At 41.4% G+C, this 19728-nt stretch overlaps 1 protein-coding gene across 1 annotated transcript; it reads left to right on the plus strand.

The window, feature by feature from the left end:
* Nucleotides 1-6648: 6648 nt before the first annotated feature.
* LOC135522260 (RNA-binding protein MEX3A-like) lies at nt 6649-19696 on the plus strand. The gene is made up of 2 exons (XM_064948348.1): nt 6649-7096; nt 10765-19696. The coding sequence occupies exons 1-2, from the start codon at nt 6673-6675 to the stop codon at nt 11889-11891; spliced, it is 1551 nt and encodes a 516-aa protein (XP_064804420.1). The 5' UTR covers nt 6649-6672; the 3' UTR covers nt 11892-19696.
* Nucleotides 19697-19728: the final 32 nt, after the last annotated feature.

Here is a 19728-nt window from a genome sequence, read left to right on the forward strand (position 1 = left end):
CTAGCTTTCAGCTTGCGTGTGTATACGGTTGTATACCACAGTTGAAATTTTGTGTTACCCTGTTGAGTAACTATATTATGTTGCATCCTGTGGGGGATATAAGGACTCATCTGGAATAAGTTAAATGGTGAGTCATCCCTCTCTGTTGTTCGAAAGATCTCTTTGGTACAGCCTTTCCCATAGGTCGTTTGGTGACCAGTTACGAAAATGAAAGAGAACGGTGGATTATGGATGTAACCTGGGTTCTCTGAGTAGAGTAATGGGTCACCAAGCTTTCAAGTTGTTCCTCCACCTCCATGGAGTTCAAGTGATGTAATAGACAGTATGTCATACTGCCTTTTATAGTGACATGTCACGTAGGTACAGTAAGGGTGTGGCGTGACTGTAGATGTATACATATTTGATATTAAGCATCTAAATCACATCCCGTGAAGGGGAAGGAGTTCCCATAGGTCATTTGGCGGCCCCTTATTCTACTCAGAGAACCAAGGTTACATCTGTAACCCAACTTTCTATGTATGTACACTGCTTTGTTAGGCATTATGACTTTGTTCACCTAGAAAAAACACACAAAAAGACCAGAAAAAGTACAATAGGTTAAAGTAACTGTCAGTGGTGTAAAGTACTTAAGTACAAATAGTTGAAAGTACTACTTAAGCAGTTTTTGGGGGTATCTGTACTTTACTATTTATATTTTTGACTACTTTTACTTCACTACATTCCTGAAGATAATATTGTACTTTTTACTCCATACATTTTCCTTGACACCCAAAAGTACTCTTTACATTTTGAATGCTTAGCAGGACAGGAAAATAGTCCAATTCGCGCCCTTATCAACCGAACATACTATGTCATCCCTACTGCCTCTGATCTGGCGGACTCACTAAACCAACATGCTTTGTTTGTAAATGATGTCTGAGTGTTGGAGTGTGCCCCACGTGCCATCTGGTTTGCTTAATAAAAAGAATTTGAAATTATTTCTACTTTTACTTTCAATACAAAAAGTATATTTTAAACCAAATACTTTTAGACTTTTACTCAAGTACAATTTTACTGGGTAACTTTTACTTTTACTTGATTTATTTTCTATTAGGGTATCTTTAACTTTTACTCAAGTATGACAGTTGGTTACTTTTTCCACCACTGGTGTCACGCCCTGACCTTAGAGAGCCGTTTTATTTCTCTATTTGGTTAGGTCAGGGTGTGTGGTGGGGTGGGCATTCTATGTTCGATTTTCTATGTTTATGTTTTTGTTTATTTTGGCCGGGTATGGTTCTCAATCAGGGACAGCTGTCTATCGTTGTCTCTGATTGGGAACCATACTTAGGTAACCCTTTTTCCCACCTGTCTTTGTGGGTAGTTTACTTTGTTAGAGGCATCATAGCCTAAGTTAAGCTTCACGGTCATTTCTGTGTTTTGTTGGCGACATTTACCTAATTAACAGAAATGTATGCTCACCACGCTGCACCTTGGTCTCCTTCTTACGACGCCTGTGACAACTGGTAACTGTCCAGTGAAAGTCTCCATTTAAAAATGTTATATTCTGTTAACTCTGTTCTGTTAACTCATAACCCCAAATAATGAAAGCATAAAGTGGGAAAAAACACTTGTATCTCAAACAGACCATTTAAAAAAATGCTTGCTAGTTCCTCATAGAGAATGATGTCTTTCTCAGCTGGCCAATCAGCGGTCTACTGTCAATAATATTCTTTATGATCAGTATATGCCCACACCATTCTGTTGTTGAGGTACTCCCGAAAACATTTCAAATCTAATCAAATTTTATTTGTCACAAGAGCCGAATACAACATGTGTAAACTTTACTGTGAAATGCTTATTTACGAGCCCTTTCCCAACAATGCAGAGTTAAAAGTAAGAAAAATGTATAAGTAATAATAAAAATGTGCTAAATAAAATTAGGAAAATAGTAACACAATAAAATAACAATAACGAGTCTATATGCAAGGAGTACCGGTACCGAGTCAATGTGCAGGGTACGAGGTAGTTGAGGTAATTGAGGTAATATGTACATGTAGGTAGGGCTAAAAGTGAATAGGCAATCAGGATAGATAATAAACAGAGTAGTAGCAGCGCATGAGATGAGTGTGAAAGAGTATAAAAGACTGTCTGTGTGTGTGTTTGGTGTCAATGTGGATGTGTGTGTGTGTGCGTGTTGGAGTGTCAGTGTAGTATGTGTGTTGAGTGTGTCGGTAGAGTCTAGTGAGTGTGCATAGAGCCAGAAATATGTATACAAAAAACACAGAAAAGCTTATTTTTAACATATTTCATTACTGCTTTTTGAAAGGAAAACTATTTTACACATTGATATCAAATATTGCCTATAATTAATTACAATCTGACCTCAGCCTCTTATGGGTGATGTCATTAGAGAGCGGAAAACATGAGGTGAGGTGAACCGTACACATCACTAGGTGTGTCACTACCTGCTGAGCATCGATGTGATCAGTTTGCTAAGAGAGAGAGAGAGGGGGGGGTGACCTAATACCCAAGAAAAGCGATGAAGTCATAGCCACCTGACTCATATTCCCAGCTGAGACCAGTTTTCCCAATCTCCATAAGCCTGTGTCTGTGTGTGTGTCTGTGTCTGTGTGTCTGTGTCTGTGTCTGTGTGTGTGTGTCTGTGTCTGTGTCTGTGTGTGTGTGTGTGTGTGTGTGTGTGTGTGTGTGTGTGTGTGTGTGTGTGTGTGTGTGTGTGTGTGTGTGTGCAAGAGAGAAAGTGAGTGAGTGTATGCCTGTCCAGGGAGTTGTTGGGGAGGATCATGCCTTTAATAGCGAAAGAGGGTGTTGAATAGACCTTGGTGTGGATATGTTTGTCACACCAATCCTACCACTCTCCTGTTAAACACATTCCCTCACATACAGTAAATGGAGCTTGCCTTGTAGCGAGAGAAACACATTAACAGCCTCACTCACAAAGAAGTTTTATGGGGCTGTATTTATGGATTGCCGTTCATTGAGAAAATGCTGCCGTTTCATTGACAACTTCTAGAGTGTTCAGGGAAAAAACACAATCAATTGGATAAAGTCAAAGAGGCAAATAAAACCAGTAAGGACCAGGTTTAAGTGAATAACATATTGATAAGTGTCATGTTTGTCTAAATCAAGCTAACTGATTATGATTTATGTGAAATAATCTGCAATATTAAACTGATCCTCTTACAGAGGACACTATTGCCGTCTTGTCTGCACAAAGCTGATGCAATGCAGGGCATGTTAGGCTATATTCAGCTTAGAATGAGATATTAGTGCAAGATATGACATGGTGTCATCATATGCAGGAGGAGTTACGTCATCCACATGTGCTGGTTCACTGTATGACATCAGCATTTGGCGCCAGGCCAACATCTCCATTGTGCTCATAGCATCATTCAGGAGACAGTGGGGCACCAAACATGTCATGAAAGGACATCTGGACATGAAAATCAAAGGGATGCCCCTTGGGGGTTTCTTAAAGATGTCTTTACACTCCATTAAGTCCACTTTGAAAGACAGACACTGTCCATAGGTGGATACGGTGTTTGCATGAGTTTTTGGACAAAGAGATTGTTGTCTGTCTCTGTGGCACAGTAAACCAAAGCACCTCCCCACAGATGCAGCTTCCCTTTCAGAGGGTGCAGAAGGGAGACAGGCATAATCAAACAGCCAGATGGTCAAGATCATTGAGAGTTTTTTATGTGGGCATGTAACATGACCTCAGCACTCTGGGTTTTATCAAGCATCCTCCATACACGCACAGCTGATGAGTTTGTACACTCAAACTACTAGGTAATAACATCTGGATGTAAACCAGGCCTGCTGTGTCTGACCTTTTAGCGGCATACTGTGTGAAACTTGTCCTGGGTGGGGTCAGATCAGGATCCGTAAATGTAGGTTTATAGAGAGAAATAATGTAAGGAATACAGTATCATCACAAACAGGCCCATAACCCAGAGCCCCAGACACCCAGACAGACTGGGGTGGGGGGGAAAGATTATCCCTGATCTGTCCTCTTTATTGATTGGGCCTTGGGCTCCCTGCAGACCCCATTAATGGAGGCAGATGACCTCTTGGACAACACTGGCTCTGTGTGTCACTGAGAAGCTGTTCCTTCTCCAGCGTCTGCCACAAAGCCTCTCCCCAATCCTCACACTCTCCCCAGCCCTCAAGCCTCTCTGCTGGGATAGGGGGATACAGACCCCCTCCCCCAGTCCTTTATTCATCCCCAGCAATCCGGCTGTTGGTGCTGTTGTTGTCATAGAGTCCTTGGGGTTAGGTGGACTAATACAGGGTTTTTAATCCTGTATTCCTTTGTACATATTAGTTCCCCTCTCCTAATGGGCCAGCCTTGGGAGAGCACCCCTTTCTGATTCGCACCCAAGGCAGGTGTCAGAGTCTAGACTCTCTAGACTATGATTTTATGCACAGGTACACCTGAACTGACCTTTGTTGTGACAGTGTCTTTCAACACATGACATGGCCTACTCATCTGTAGTGACTCAGTCAGTGTCTCATGTGAACAGAAGAGAAAGTTGAGGGATTTAAAAAATAAATGTTTGAACTATTTACAAATTAATTGCAGAGATTATGGATGAAAAAATGAGCTCATCTGCAGACTCAGGCACATTTACAGTACAGTAATGTGAACATTGGAACATTTACTGATTCATGTGAACTGTCCCTGTTAAATAAATGGCATATAACTAAATAAATCATTAATTAAATAATGAGTTATTGAGTAATTGTTTCTCAGTTTCATACATACTCCAATTGTAATGGTTGAAAAAAAACAATTATGGCGTAAACATCATCATGGTTATAAATTAGTGTTTTATCAATGTATTAGGCTAAACATTCATTATGAACATGTAATACTGCTGGATTACCACATTATTAGGTATAGTTATTGTATAGGGATTTGTGCCCATGAAATTAGTGGCAGACTGTCTGATCACATACCCAGTCTGTCACATCCCAAATGAAGGAGAGTTGTTGTTGTTATCAGCAATGTAATGCATGACAGCCACATACAGTACATGATGACAAGTGATTAATTGAACTCACTCAGTGGGGTTCAAGTCCTCAGATAATCTGGTTAAACCAGTCCAGCCAAACCATATCCACTTTGATAATACAATGAGAGCATCAAATCATTCGATGATATTCATAATCGGTTAGGCTAACTATAGTTTTGTCAGTGCTGAACATATCACCCATTTGAGGGTGGCTTTGGTGACAAACGTCAAGGTTTCCACAGTTAGTTCGAAAGAAACCAGAAACAGCAAGATAACATAATTGCTTATGCGAAGTGCACAGTAAGAAGTAATGGAAACGGTAAATTACCGATCAAATTAACCGTATCGTGGTTGGTAAGAGAACAAGCAGTGATGCCCCCCACAGTTTGCCACAACACTGCCATGCGCACCCACACTGCGCCCGCGACAGGCACTATAGGCTACATTAGATATAGACTACTGTTCCGCTCCAATTCACTATTGAGAGTTTGTATTGTTCACTTGTGAAATGAGACATTGGAGACATTTTAACTTAAAACACTGGATATAGATTGTATTATTCAATTGTACTATTATTTGTGTTATTATTATTACTACTAAGCACATGTGTCTTTGTGTTATTATACAACCATGCCGCCAGGCGTGGCTTCTCTAGAGGACATTTTGGTATGTAGATTTCGCGAGGCAAACGCGGTTCTTTGTTCGCGCCAGGCAAGAAATGCTGCAAGCCAGAGCTCTGCTTACGGGAAATATGTAACGACATTTTTTTAAAGATCCCTGCTGCACAGGGTCTGCAACGCCTGTCTGACAACTCCCTTTCTCCTCTCCTCCTCACCCCCTCCTCCTACGTTACAGCCCCCATGCGCAACGGCGCCCGAGACAACAACGCGGTGACCTGCCGCAACCCACGACGAGTGGGGTGGGCGGAACCCCGAAATATGTCACTTAACTCATTCATTCTCGATAGACAGAATAACGCAAATCCTCCCCAATACAGTGAACGAAGTCGTTAAGGTTTCACAAATAAACTCCATCCAAAGTCCATCTATCCCTCAGTAGGCTACTGCGTCCCACTTGAACTTGAATCGGGAAACAATCCTAAATGCATCCACTTTTGACATTTTATTGAGGGGTAATTATTAAACTATAGCCCATGCATCCTTGTACAAGTAGCCTACAGTAACAAATACCGTTGCGGACTTGCATTGCAGGGATTGGGAATGAGTAGCGTTGCTTGGATCTAACGCATGGCTGATATGGACAAAGGAAAGGTGGAGGGAATATTTTTTTATTTTTTCCATACGTGAGGAAAAACGCGGGGGTTGGTTTTTGAGATGCCACAGGCTTGGGAACCTGAGACGGAATGGTATAACGGGAGGGCGGTGCGTTTTGTCTCAGCAAGGAGGGGACTGTGTACCAGACGGGGTGGAGTGATGCATCGCCTAGCCCCTCTCCGTTCAGACGGCGTTGTGTCCCGTTTGCCTAGAGCTGAGAGAATACTGTATTGCAAGTAGGCCTATAGCAGACAGAGAGAGGGGCAGGTCTATGGGAGGGACTAGCGCAGAGGCAGAATTGGAAGGAGGAGGGGGCGGGGAGGCGGCACGGGTGCTGTTTCTCCAGTCTCTTTCCCCTGTCTTTGTCTCACACTCTTTTGTTAGCCATGCCTAGCCTGCTGGTTCTAGCAGGGATCATGGAGAAAAATGGGGGCTACGGTGGGGATCTAGCCGGCTCCGGGTACGGAAGCGAAGGTCTCCTAGTGCCACCCGACGAGGAAGAAGACGACTCCCGTGCCCTGAGGGTCGCGCTGGGCCAGCTGTCTCTACTGGGGCTTGGTGAAGGCGAGGACGGTGGTGGGGCTCCTGGAACGGGAGTACAGGATCGGAGTAACAATAACAATAACCATCATAACCATACCAATAATATTGGCGTAGGTATTGGTGACACAGGGCTTTTGCAAGGGAAGAACAAGTTATGTGTCCTGTACGAGGGTTCTTCAAGTGAGACGAAAGGACGAGGCTGCAACATAACAGAATGCGTCCCCGTGCCCAGCTCAGAACATGTGGCCGAAATAGTGGGGAGACAAGGTAAAGATTCCAACCAAATGTTCCTATTGAAAGTTATGTTGCAGTTCTGAGCTTAATGTGTCTCACAGTAGTTTGTAGGGTGTTTTGATAACGCTCTATAACTGTTACGTTAGCTGGTGTTATTGATATAGAAAAGGGAGTGGTGTTATTTTTTGTTGTATTCTTCTACACAGGCTTCCTTACCACTCTTTGGCATGGTAACAAATCTGTTTCAAGTTAACATACAGTGGCAGAAACTGCAACATTGTTGCAACTAGGCTCAGTTCTGTTGTCCTTCGAGTGAATTTCAAACGTGGGGAGACACAAAGCAGGACTGTAACCGTTACCTCATGGGCGCATTATTCTACATCCAGCCATCAATGTCAGCTCACAGACGCACACTTCAGGCAGGGATAGCACTTGCTTCCTTTGTCGTCTGAACGCGCGAGACTGTTAAAAAAAACGCAACGTGCTGCTGGTAACGGAGGAATCTGGTTCGCCCTGAAATGTTTACAAATTATTTACTATCTTTATTGTGAATAGAGCTTGTATTTGAGTGACGATTGATGTTTTCAAGCTGTTGTTTTCGGTTTCGTAAATTCAAATTATGTTAATTGTTTTTGTTGCTGACTGCCCCAGTGACACAATTAGACAATGGCAAGTGTGTTTCTCTATATTCTCTTTTCTTGAGCAGTTTAAAAGTGAATTCCCAGATTTAAGGTGAATATATCTGTGTATTGAGTAATTGTCGAAGACCTCGACATGAACTTGAATGACAGCAGCTGTCAAACAAAGGTGTGAAAGTGAGGGGAGGGGTACCTTATTAGGCAGTGTTACCCGTAGATACTTGGGATGATAATAGGAATCGAAGCGTGACTCAGCCAGAAGTTGGACCAACGTGTCGAGTTGAATGTTGTGTGGTTCTTATATTTTCTGATATAAAATAATAACAAAATATGTTGCCTTTTTAAAACCTATTGCCCATATTGTTATTGTGATCAACTCAAATTGGCTATTTATCAGACTGTAATATATTGATTCTCCAGATTGCTTGTAACCTGTACAACTCTCAGAACCAGCAACTTATTGCTTTGTGCTACATGGTTGTTTTTGTTTGACTGCACCTAATGTTGACTGGCTCTGTTGTGATGAGTCCAAACGATACAGAGGGGTTGGTTAGACAAGCAGGGATAAATGGATGGGTCGATTGTTGGTGGGTCAGAGGCACTGGGCATTAAAAGGGAGTCACACCCAAACCAAGGTCTCCCTTACCTAATGGGGGGGGGTTAAGGGAAACCAATTCAGCCAGTGGATCCTAATTCATGTTTTTGGGCTTACACAAATCCACAGGTCCCCACAATGTCAAGTGGGTCCAAGGCAGCAGAGACCATTTGCTTCAACTCCATTTTTTCCACAGATGTGGGGGATCTGTTTTTTGTTGTGCCGTTAAGTGCCCTCATCTTCCTGTGCGTCTCCTGTTCGTTACTCTGAAGTGTTTTAATAGGGTAACTGAAGACAGCCGGATGGTGGATCCAGTGAGCACAAGTGCAGCAGAGGGCTTTGTGTTGACTGAGAAGTACTGATTTGGGGGATTGGGGATGAGCTCTTTTGATTCAGGGCCTCGTTAGTTAGTTCACATTCAATGCCCTCCTTCCCAGGGTCGACTACTGCCTGGTGAATCTGGCAAGTCAATGTCCCGTCCTGGAGAGGCGAATGTTATCATTTTCTCCTTTGTCAAAGTCATTTGAACTGATTCCGGAGGATGCTTTTTGTGTCATCGAGGGCTGTAATTATTACGACTTTAGGTCAAGGGTGGGTTTGCTGTGCATGCGCCACTAACAATGCACACAGTACTGGAAAGCATGCTCTCCATATGAAAGACATGGCATACAGTTGTGGAATGATCTAGAATGATCTTTGTCATTTGCCTGAAGGAAATTGTAAAGATTCCAGTGGAGTCCCTTTCTTTGTCTCCTCTGTTCATAGTTTTAAGTTTTACGTCGCCTATTGGTCTCAACTTAAATATTCACCTTCCTGCTCCAAAGGATCACAAAACCTTCTATCCTAAGTTAACATGTGGTTTAACATAATAACATTGTGGTTATTGCATGAGTTATAACTGTCATACATATATGTTAAATAACTATCATACATATTATAAAGCCTGAGTGTTCCATCTAACACCATCATGCTTGAACCCCAACTAACATCGCCACCGCCATCGTCCTCAATAAATAAATAATAAATGTAGTTTGAGCTCTTCAGCCCTCAGAGCCTCACTGAGTCACTCAGTCAGTGCCATCCAGGCTTCTGAAGTTAGTGCCCTAGTAAGTGGGGCTATTTGGTAGCATTAGGGAAGCACATCTCCCTCTGTTAGAGGTGTTCAGACATTTGATCCACACTGCTAAAGTTCCTGCCCAGGGACTGCAGTTGGAAATAAGCAGTCTGTCTAAAACGGGCACTTTTATAGTAATGTTGATTAATGTGCACTGTCCCTGGTAAAACAACATTTTAATAAATAAAGTAAAGTAAAGCGTGTTTAGGCTACTGATGTAATGGTGTGCTGTGATTTGTAGTGCTACTCAGAAAAACGAGCTGAGACCTGACCATTGAATAAATTGCTAGTTATTGTTACCAGACCACGGACATACATAAGCCTCTTAAAGTCACTGCTAAGGGGAGACACTCAGGGATTCTTAGGGGTGGAACATAAACTTGCATTTCAGAATGAGAACGGTAGCTGCACACCTGCGTATATGTCACCACAGGCTGCCGTAGTGGGGCGTTGCATGCCGTTTCCTGTTGGGTGTAATATACAGTGTACGGCTGTGTTTACCATATCCCTCTTGACCTCAAGAGCTCTTAACCACCCTACTCTACAATTACTCATTTTTTATTCCCCTCTTGTATTATTACCTCATCTCAGTATTAGAGCCGAAGGTAATTTGACATGATATAGCATTAGCCTGTACTCTCTCAAATCTAGACTCTCGCTAAAAGCACTTAATATTGTCAGCTTTTACGCACTGATCAAAATCAGAACATATGCACTGCAATAGATGACCCAAAAATGATGTATGTGTGGACCGGAGGTACCAGACTTGTCAGTTCAAGGAGAGGGGCAGGTTGTTCGTGGCAACACTGTTGAATGCCTCCATAACTGTAGCCATAGCACATAATAGTTCTGATGTCCTTTGGAAATGGGTACAATAACTCATCTGTTTAGCAATGTTAGATATAGGAAATAAAATAATGGGGTGTTCTACTTTGAGGTCTACAGTCTCTTCAATTGTTTCAGATTGTACAGCAGATTGAGACTTGATGCCATGTGAAAACATGTGACTTAGTAATGATAATCTTGGCAGAAATGGGGGAAAAAAGTGTAATACTGTAAAATGTTGTAAAGGGGATAATGACTAGTGAACATTGCTGGACTGTCCAAAAACTCTGAAGTTGTGAGCATTTTAGACCAAAATTTGCCATCTTTTAAAAAGGTATGTCAAAGGTCAACTATAAATTCTGTCTTTGTTTCCATAGAAGAAGAAAAAACATAAAAAAATGCTTTGTATTACCATGTAGTAGTAACAATCTTAGCTATTCCAAATTCCTAATCTTCGATGAGTGTTTCAGAAAATTGAATAAAAATTGTGTCCGTGGCTTTTTAAAAACTTTGTCTTTTGTTTCTGCAGGTTGCAAGATCAAAGCCTTGCGGGCCAAGACCAACACCTACATCAAGACCCCGGTGAGGGGCGAGGAGCCTGTGTTTCTCATCACGGGCCGAAAGGAGGATGTGGCCCTGGCCCGGCGCGAGATCATCTCTGCCGCCGAGCACTTCTCCATGCTTCGAGCTTCCCGCAACAAGCTGGGTGTGTCCTTCAGCGGTTCACCGCCTGCGCCCCTGCCGGGCCAGACCACCATCCAGGTGAGGGTGCCCTACCGCGTGGTGGGGCTGGTGGTGGGGCCCAAGGGTTCCACCATCAAACGCATCCAACAGCAAACCTGCACCTACATCGTCACCCCTAGCCGAGACCGTGACCCCGTCTTCGAGATCACGGGATCACCTAGCAACGCCGAGAGGGCCCGTGAGGAGATCGAGGCGCACATCGCATTCCGAACAGGAGGTCTGCATGACCACAACAACGAGAATGACTGCTTGGGGCCGGATGGCGGCAGCCCAGTAGGCTCCGGGGGTCTGGAGAGCCGCCTGCAGCAAGTGTGGGGTCTGCAGGGGGGTCTGCGCAAGCCGTTGACCAGCAGCTTCCGCCAGAACTTCTCAGATGCCATGGTTGGAGGAGAAGGAGGTGGCGTAATCTACAGCAAGGGCAACTTCAACAGCCCTGGAGAGAAGCCCTGTTCCTACTTTGGCTCAGAGGGCACCCAGAGTTGGGGAGACCCAGACTACCCAAAACAGGTGGCCTTCTATGCCCAGCAGCGCTCCAAGAGCTTTGGAGGCCTGCCCCTGCCCCTGACCAGACTCTCTCCAGGCCTTCCTGACCCCTGTGGAGGGAACAACGGCAACTCCTCAGGCACCAGCATCACTATTCTGTCTGGCTCTCCTCATGCCCAGGCCCGCCGTGCCCATAGCGAGCCAACCTCGGGCGCGGGGTTCCCTGGACGCCTCCCTGTACCGGACTCGCCACCAGCCATCCTCCGGGACTGCATGACCTGCTTCGAGAGCAAAGTGACGGCCGCCCTGGTGCCCTGCGGCCACAACCTCTTCTGCATGGAGTGTGCCATCCGCATCTGTGAGCTCAACCATCCAGAGTGCCCGGTGTGCCACACCCTGGTCTCTCAGGCTATCCGAATATTCTCCTAAAAAACACCACGTCAGTTTTTAACATTCGTTTTATCACAGTGTTTGTTCTACAATTATTTACTATTATTATTATTATTATTATTATTATTATTATACTTTTCTTTTCTCAGAAAATGTTTTTTAAAAAAACAAGCAGATATTTTAGAAGGCACTGCTTGCTTTACTAAAAAGTATAAGAAATATTTTGAATTTTTTCTTTTATATATATACATATATATTTTATAAAAGTTTTGTTTATAAGAAAAGTATAGTACCTAGCATTTTTTCAGTTTTTTTTACTGCTGCTGTTTTTCATTCACGAATCACAGTATGGGCGGAGTAGTAGGAACGTGAACATTTTACGATTCAGATTTATTTTACCATGAAGTGGTTTTATATGGAGAAAAGGAAGGAGGTGATCATTGAGGTTCAGTTTAACTCCCTGGTATCTTATCTGTACCTGAATGATATGGGAAGTCAAAATCAAACAGAAGGAAAAAGATTGAATCTTTCATTGCACCTTATAATCGTCTCAGTTTCGGATAGTCAGATTAATGATTGTCAATCATCCAGAAAAATGACGTAGCTGATGAAAAGGCAAATCCCTCAATGTGGCTCAAAAAAATGGAACAAGCTTTGATATTGTCATTGAAAGTCTAAATTTGTTCCAATCGAAGGACAGACTATTCCATCATTGTCATCTTTCTGACATTTGTGTCCCTTTACAAGCTCGATGTTATACCTGGTAGTCCTCCCTAAACACCTGTTAGAATGGTAACAATATGGGACAGAATAGCAGACAAACGCCTTTCTTTATGCAGATATGTCTTACAGATTTCCTTTTTCACAAAGAGGTGAATGAATGAATGCTACACATTGTTTTGCTGAAATATCACTGCAGTTTGGTGAAAAGTTTCAGCGATGCTTGTTCCTCGTGGCACTTGTAAAGCATGTTTCTTTCGCCGGTGTTAAGCACTGATTTAATTTGTGAGGTCAAAAGCCTTGGAATTCGTCCAGTTGGCTAATTTGGGAGATCCGTATCCCCGACGGACTAGTTTCAAAGCCAACTTATACCCACTTTATTGTCTTATGTGGTAATTTAGCTGTTATCTGAACGATGTAGGACAAAAACGAGAGCCACTTTTGACAGGCATCTCTCTGAGGTTTGCGCAGTTAGAGCGTCAGCCATTAGAGTGGACAGAAGCTGAGGAAAACACTGAGCTGTTCTCTGAATTGGTAATAGAGTGTGCCTAAATGGGCAAAAAGCTCCTAGAATACAGTACCACCATCCACAGAGCTCCCTCGCCACCCCCGTCCAGCAGCTTTGTATTTTAGCTCAGAGGCCTCTAATTATCAGAGCTGTGCAGAAGCAGGTGTTTTTCTATCTTCTTTGGGAGTGGCCCCCCCCCCCCGCTTACTGTTCGATCGTTGGCTGTTGAAGTAGTAATGACTGCAGCTGACCCAGAATGCATTGCCTCCCTGAGTGGGGCGTATTATCTGGGCCCAGCAGTGGCGTGGGCCCGGAGTGCTCGGACACGGCCCGGAGAGACTCATTGATAATTAGGCAAATTGGCCGGTCCAGGTGCGGACCGTGTGGCGACCCTGGTGCTGAATGGGGGGTGAGACAGAGTCCCGGCGTGGGCTGCTGACCGCCCCACCCCTCTGTCACAGGCACAGAAGGTCCAGTCTGGGTGCAGCTGGGCGAATGGGACCCCTCCTTCCATATCCCCCTCCCTCTTTCCTTCTCTGCTGCTCTGAGCTATCCCTAAAGGGGAGAGGGGCCTCCTTTGTCCCAACACTCAGAAAAAAGCAGCATATGAAAGAAAGAGACCAACTGAACAGGCTGCCAGCTCTGAAATGAGAGTGAGGGGACTTTGGAGAAAGAAAGGATATCTACAGTGTCAGTAGATTCAGTAATTACCTAGTGTACAATTCTGACACACAGATCCAATTCTTTGAAATGCCCCACTGAACTAGATGTCTTCATGTGTTCTCAATAACATAAGGGTATGAACACATGCAGACATATATAATTTAAGAGTACGAGGAGTCTGATCACTTGGAGTTCATCGCCCCCCCCATTGGCCTTTGTGACAGAGAGCAAGTGCAGATCGAAGTTTCCATAGAGAGCCCCCCCCCCCTTATCTCCTGTCTGTATGGGACATCCTGCAGCTGCCCACTCACCACAGACACACAGGCTTAGCCAATGGCAGGCTAGCACTGGGCCTTCAGAATGAAATCAGACGATTGTAATTGACAGGAAAGCGGAGGAAACGCCCCATTTAGCCACCACTCATGCTGAATCAAATTACACACCCTTTGCCTCTGCCTTAGCCCCAGCCTGGGGATTTCAGAGGGAGGGAGGGGAGATTAGAGCCGTTGGAGGATAAGAGGGGGGTTTTGGGGGGTGGAGAGAGAGAGAAGGCTGCTCTCAAAGAAAAGAGAACCTGCAGATCTAGTCTTTGTGAGAGGGGTAGTTAGAAGGCTGCTGCCTCATGTTTGCTGGTGGTGGCAGGTGAACAAGGACATGCTGGTGATTCAGCTGGTCTCCCACTAATACTGCATACGATTGCTCTATTAAGTTGTTTTTTCAGGATAACTCTTTTGCTCAACTTTTGTCCATCAAAATAGAATGAATAGTTACAATAGACTGTTGTCCCTAGTCCAGGCAGCAACAGAGCCCCCCTTTTCCCCATTGTATTGTCAGCAGACCACTCCTGTTGTCCATGGACTGTGAAGAAATAGAACTGTACTTTCAGAGTATCTAAATTCTATTACATATTTAGAAATTAATTGACCATTTATTAATGGGGAGAACTGCACAGTGGTTTGGTCTGAACTGTCAATGACAATTTCAAGGAAGTATAACGCTGTTAACTGAATATAGTATTTTCTATTCTTTTTTATTTTGTTTTAAGCCTGAATATTTTGTATTAAAAGATAAATATTGCTTTCACTTTGGCATGAAAGTTTAGTGACATACAGTAGGCCTTCAATAGTATTGCCCCTTGAAAAAACTTTCACCTAACTATTTGTCAGAAAATAATGTGAATCAACCGAGTTGGGTGGGATTAAATGGAATTGGGAAATTAGGCTCTTAAACCCTTTACATTAAAATATAGAGTAAAGCACCTTATTATAAGAAAACACATATAATTAATACCAAACCGACCACTGATGGTGAATATTTCTTCATAGATTTTGAAAGACATGCACATACGGTTTCCCTATCATGTTTTTATAATATAATTATTGTTATTCCTTGTAGTAGTGGTATTATGGGAGACCTCTCATCCATTCAGTCAGTACTGATGACTTGGTTGAGTTTGCACTGGTTTAATGTAGAGGGCTTTTTAGAGAGTCTCACTGTTTTAGAGGCTGTGGGAGAAATTTGCATTGTGCTTTATGAGAAAGGATTCTGCGCATCTGTGTATATATATATCAGTAATTTACGTCCAGTCAAATGCCTGCTATATAAGTGGGTTTTTGATTATTTTTACAAGGTGAAAATATCATTTTGAATTTGTTTGTTTATGGACTTTTAAGATCACTTTGATTTATATATATATATATATATAAAAAATGTCCCCTCATCCTTAAACATAAAGACGTATATTGATAGGCTACTTATATGTATGGATCTAATAAACTTAAGCATTTCATCAAGTCAAATATATAGATAAGAATACCACAATACCACATACTGTAATGATGAATACAGGGCTGTATTGATGTTTCCACTGACATATACCAATACATTCTCTCAAATATGTGAAGAAATGTGTTCTAAAATATTCCTAGATCCTTTTGGATGAATCAGGTTTTATGTACATTAGGATGAAAAGCAATAATGTCAATACTGCAACAGTAAACAAAAGAGCCGGTTTAGTAAATTCATAGAATTCAGCACCATCCATAACGCAATCTTGATTCATTTGAATATTATTCCATTTTGGTTAATATCTTCTAAAAATGCATATGGATTTATGCCAATGTAGGATGAGTAATGTAATTAATTAGTAACAGTTTCAGGCACAATAGCATGTTTTTGTTGCTTTCCTACGTCTTGCTTTTAGTAATTGTTGACTGCTTAATCCCGTCTTTTTAACATTGAATATTAATAAGACTGCAAGTATACCTCAAATACAGGGTGTGCCAACACCAGTGCAACCTCAAGAGTTCCTCCTCTTAGTATATGTGGAATTTTGAGATCACAATACCTATTATTTGGAAGAAACCAATTGCATTGTAAAAGTAAGCTTTTCAGTGTAAACATACAATGCTTTTCAGGAACACAACATGAACAATTGAGGCATTTCCTGTCTGTCAAAAGCAGGAAGTCATAACAACTTAAATCACATACTAAAGTAGACACAATGGCAAGACAGAAGGTTGGATTATTTCCATAGGATCTATCTAAGACCTCTTCCATATGAACGTATACTGATGCCCAATGCATTGAGCCAAACATTTTCATCACTTGGGAAACTAGCATTTATTTAACATGTATTACTCTGTATTTATTCATGTTTAGGGAGAAACGTTTATAGTTACCATAAGCATATCATGAGGATATATTTCAGTTTTTAGATTGGTTCCAAAACATATGTAGCTGATTTGATGGCACAATTTAATTATTTCTTTATGCTGTCTGTTATAAGTAGTCATTATCCAGCATTTAGCTGATTTAAAATAAAAGGTCAAAAGGTAGCCAAAGAACAAAACCTTGGAAGAGGTTCGAGGACATCTATAGAAATTATATTGCTAATCGTAAGCTTACAATTCTACGAATGTTAACACATTTCGACCTTATCATAGTTTGGACTTATTGATGAAGGTGGCTGAGGTCAATACAATATTAAACAGCTTTTGTTTTTAATAACCCGCTAGTGATTTTGTCAAAAGTCATACAGCATACAAGCTTCAGTCAATATCTGTGAAATGGAGCTTGTCTCAATAAAGACATCCTGTTTCAGTTTGGTCTTTTTTTATGCTACAGTAGCTTCAGTGATCAACTATCCAATCACTGCCCAAAGACACCAGTCCTAATGCATCACCCTCTTAAGTTGTATTTATATTGGTATTATTGCCAACTTAGATTTATGGAATAATGATGTCAATAAGTTTTGTTTCATCACAGCTCTTAATATGAAAACGCTAGACTTGTCTTAGGAAGTTTATGTTTCTTCAGAATGGGGCAGGGACACATAATAAATGAGAAAATGAGGATTAGTCTTTGTTTACAATTCTGTTCAAATTCATGTTGAATTTCAGCTGAAGGGCTAGATTTGTCTCAAAGACCCCAGACTGAACAATAGTTGAATAATGCATAAGAAAGTTGTTAAGATTACACAAATACCCTGCAGTACCTTTGTTAGAGTTCAAAAATAATACTGCAGTTTTAATTTAATATTGTTTCTAGTTAACTTTATTCTCCATGTCGAAGTATGATAGCTGAAGTTTAGTCCAGTACATAAGAGTAAAATTAAGATCCCATGGCATTAACATATTTCATCAACTTAACCACAAGGTGTATAAAAAGCTTTAAAGAAATTAAGATGGACATATATTTAATTCCATATATTTACCTTGAGGTGTAATTGATATAGAAATTCAAATAATGACTGTCTTATAAGATGAGGTATAGCTTGATATATGCACCCAGTCACCCAGTATATGAAGTACTCCACTTCCTTTAGTGGAGAAACAAAGATGGCGGTGAGAACTCTTAGGGGGATGTCTATTTCATTAACTTTTTTTTCAATTGTTAGTGTTCTTTATAATATATTAAAGTAACCGTAGAAACTATGAACAGTTCTCTTCTCTTTAACAAATGTACAACTCTTTATGCATTATGTATAACAATAATAGCACCCCTTTCAAGGAGTGATAGGACATCCTTTAAATTGACGCACTTAAGCAATTATTCTGACCTATCATAATCACAAGATGAGCAAGTAATGCATTTGAATGTAAAATAAATTACCATTGCACTCTTTTTACCTTTTGGTTTATACATTTTAAAGTGAGCTGGAAAGAATTTGTGAGAAGGTTTCACCGCAGTCTATAGAGTTCTTCCACATACATTTATAGAAAGCAACTTTAAAAATGAATATTATTACAGTTTCTTAAATCTATTTTGCTAACATGGGTTATTATTTCATAGAAAGACGAGGATTAAGTCAGTTTCAGGATGTTATTTATGAAAATCTTAAAATGAAAACATATTTATGGGTAACCTCAAGAAATTTGTTTAATTAAAAATACAAGAAGTTAATATATTTCTAAACACAGGAAAGTTGGTTTCTACTAACGGTTAAAAAAATAAAATACGTTTTATTTATGAAAGTTATGGACTCACCTCCACACTGTATTTCATTGTAAATGAAATATAAGCTGATGTGGGTTCTCCATAGCTTATATTTTAACTTCCGATATGCACTATTTAAAATAACACCAGTGCATTCACAGTGGAATTATGACAGAAAATAATATAATATTTTTAGGATTTGGAGGTATTTTAGTCACTGAGCATCAATATTGTGCCTCAATTACACATGTATTTCTTGCATCAGCACTCTCTCTATGCTGCTTGCTTACCTTTTCCCCTTTGACTAACCCCATACTGACTGGCCCCATTACACATTTCCTCTGGAGTCTTAACTTGCTTTTATTAATCTCTAACTTTTTATGCTAACACAGCTTCAGTTGTGATTGCAATGCTGAGAACGAGTGATTCAGGTGTCCCACAGGGGCACATGTTAAACACATTCAGATAAACACATTCATATGTCTACTACTTGGGACCCTTTGTGATTGGTAAGGCAAGAGAGGACATCATCAAAGCCTTAATGAATGATTACCTGAAAATTAGGCTCAAGTTTCTTCGTGAAAACATGACAGGCTGAGAACTGAGCTGAGTGATCAATAGTTTAGCACATAGGCACACTGTGTAGTAGATCTATGGTAACCAGCCACACACACACACACCAACACATTCATATCCGTACTAGTTTGCATGTATCTTGTATGGTCACCTAGACTGGATAAACACCACAGATCCTTTGTGTTTGGTTTTAACACAAGGGGTCTGGGGCTGGTTGTTCCTTGTAGAGTTTCATAGTTGGCGCCCCTTCAGAAAACAGAAAAGGACAAGTGTTTCAGGTGAAGCAAAGAGAGGTCGTTTCTGTCCCCATGTGACACGGTCAGTATTTTACCCTTTTCATTATCTCATCCCAGTTCTATAAAAAGGGAAGGAAAGCTTGATTGTCATTCCTTCACATATGGATGAACCTAAAAATGTATTTATTTAATCTCAAAACTAGGTAGTTAAAAGTGAATATTTGTCGTACAATTCAACATGTCAGGATGGTATTTTCCGCCACAACTGACTGAAGCAGGGGGACTGAAATGACCTTCACGTCGTCCTCTTCTGAAGGGGCCACCACAGTCTGACAGTCTTTGGTAGTGTTTCTTGAGATTCTCCCGGCACCGTAGAAGTGTTTCATACCGGTCTTATAGTGGTCTTAGTGCATTAGTTTTGGGTCAGCATCTCCTGGCTTTAGTTTCTGGTTTCTCTGTGATCAGTGAGAGGGTTTGCCATGTGGCTGGCCGTCACTTTGATAAAATAAAGTCTTCTTTGAACTGTTACAGTGTGTCATGCCCGCAAGAGGCATGTGATATTGCAGGTTTATTTCTTAGCACATGTTTTTGTGAATAATTTGATATTTTATTATTGTATCTGCGCCATATTAGTTTTGGTTTCTGTTTTTTTTTAAGATTCAAGATGTATTGTAAATGTTTCTAATAAAACAAAAATGAAATCACTTCCGATGGATGCTCTGCTTTGTCGCATGAG

The sequence above is a fragment of the Oncorhynchus masou genome, chromosome 30 (genome assembly GCF_036934945.1).
Source record: "Oncorhynchus masou masou isolate Uvic2021 chromosome 30, UVic_Omas_1.1, whole genome shotgun sequence".
In the NCBI taxonomy this organism is placed as follows: domain Eukaryota; kingdom Metazoa; phylum Chordata; class Actinopteri; order Salmoniformes; family Salmonidae; genus Oncorhynchus; species Oncorhynchus masou.

Bases quoted from the DNA above. Each gene is read 5' to 3' on its own strand.
- LOC135522260 (XM_064948348.1), top strand. From the start codon at position 6,673: ATGCCTAGCCTGCTGGTTCTAGCAGGGATCATGGAGAAAAATGGGGGC. The intron at 7,097-10,764 runs GTAAAGATTCCA...TTGTTTCTGCAG, and splicing joins CGAAATAGTGGGGAGACAAG to GTTGCAAGATCAAAGCCTTG.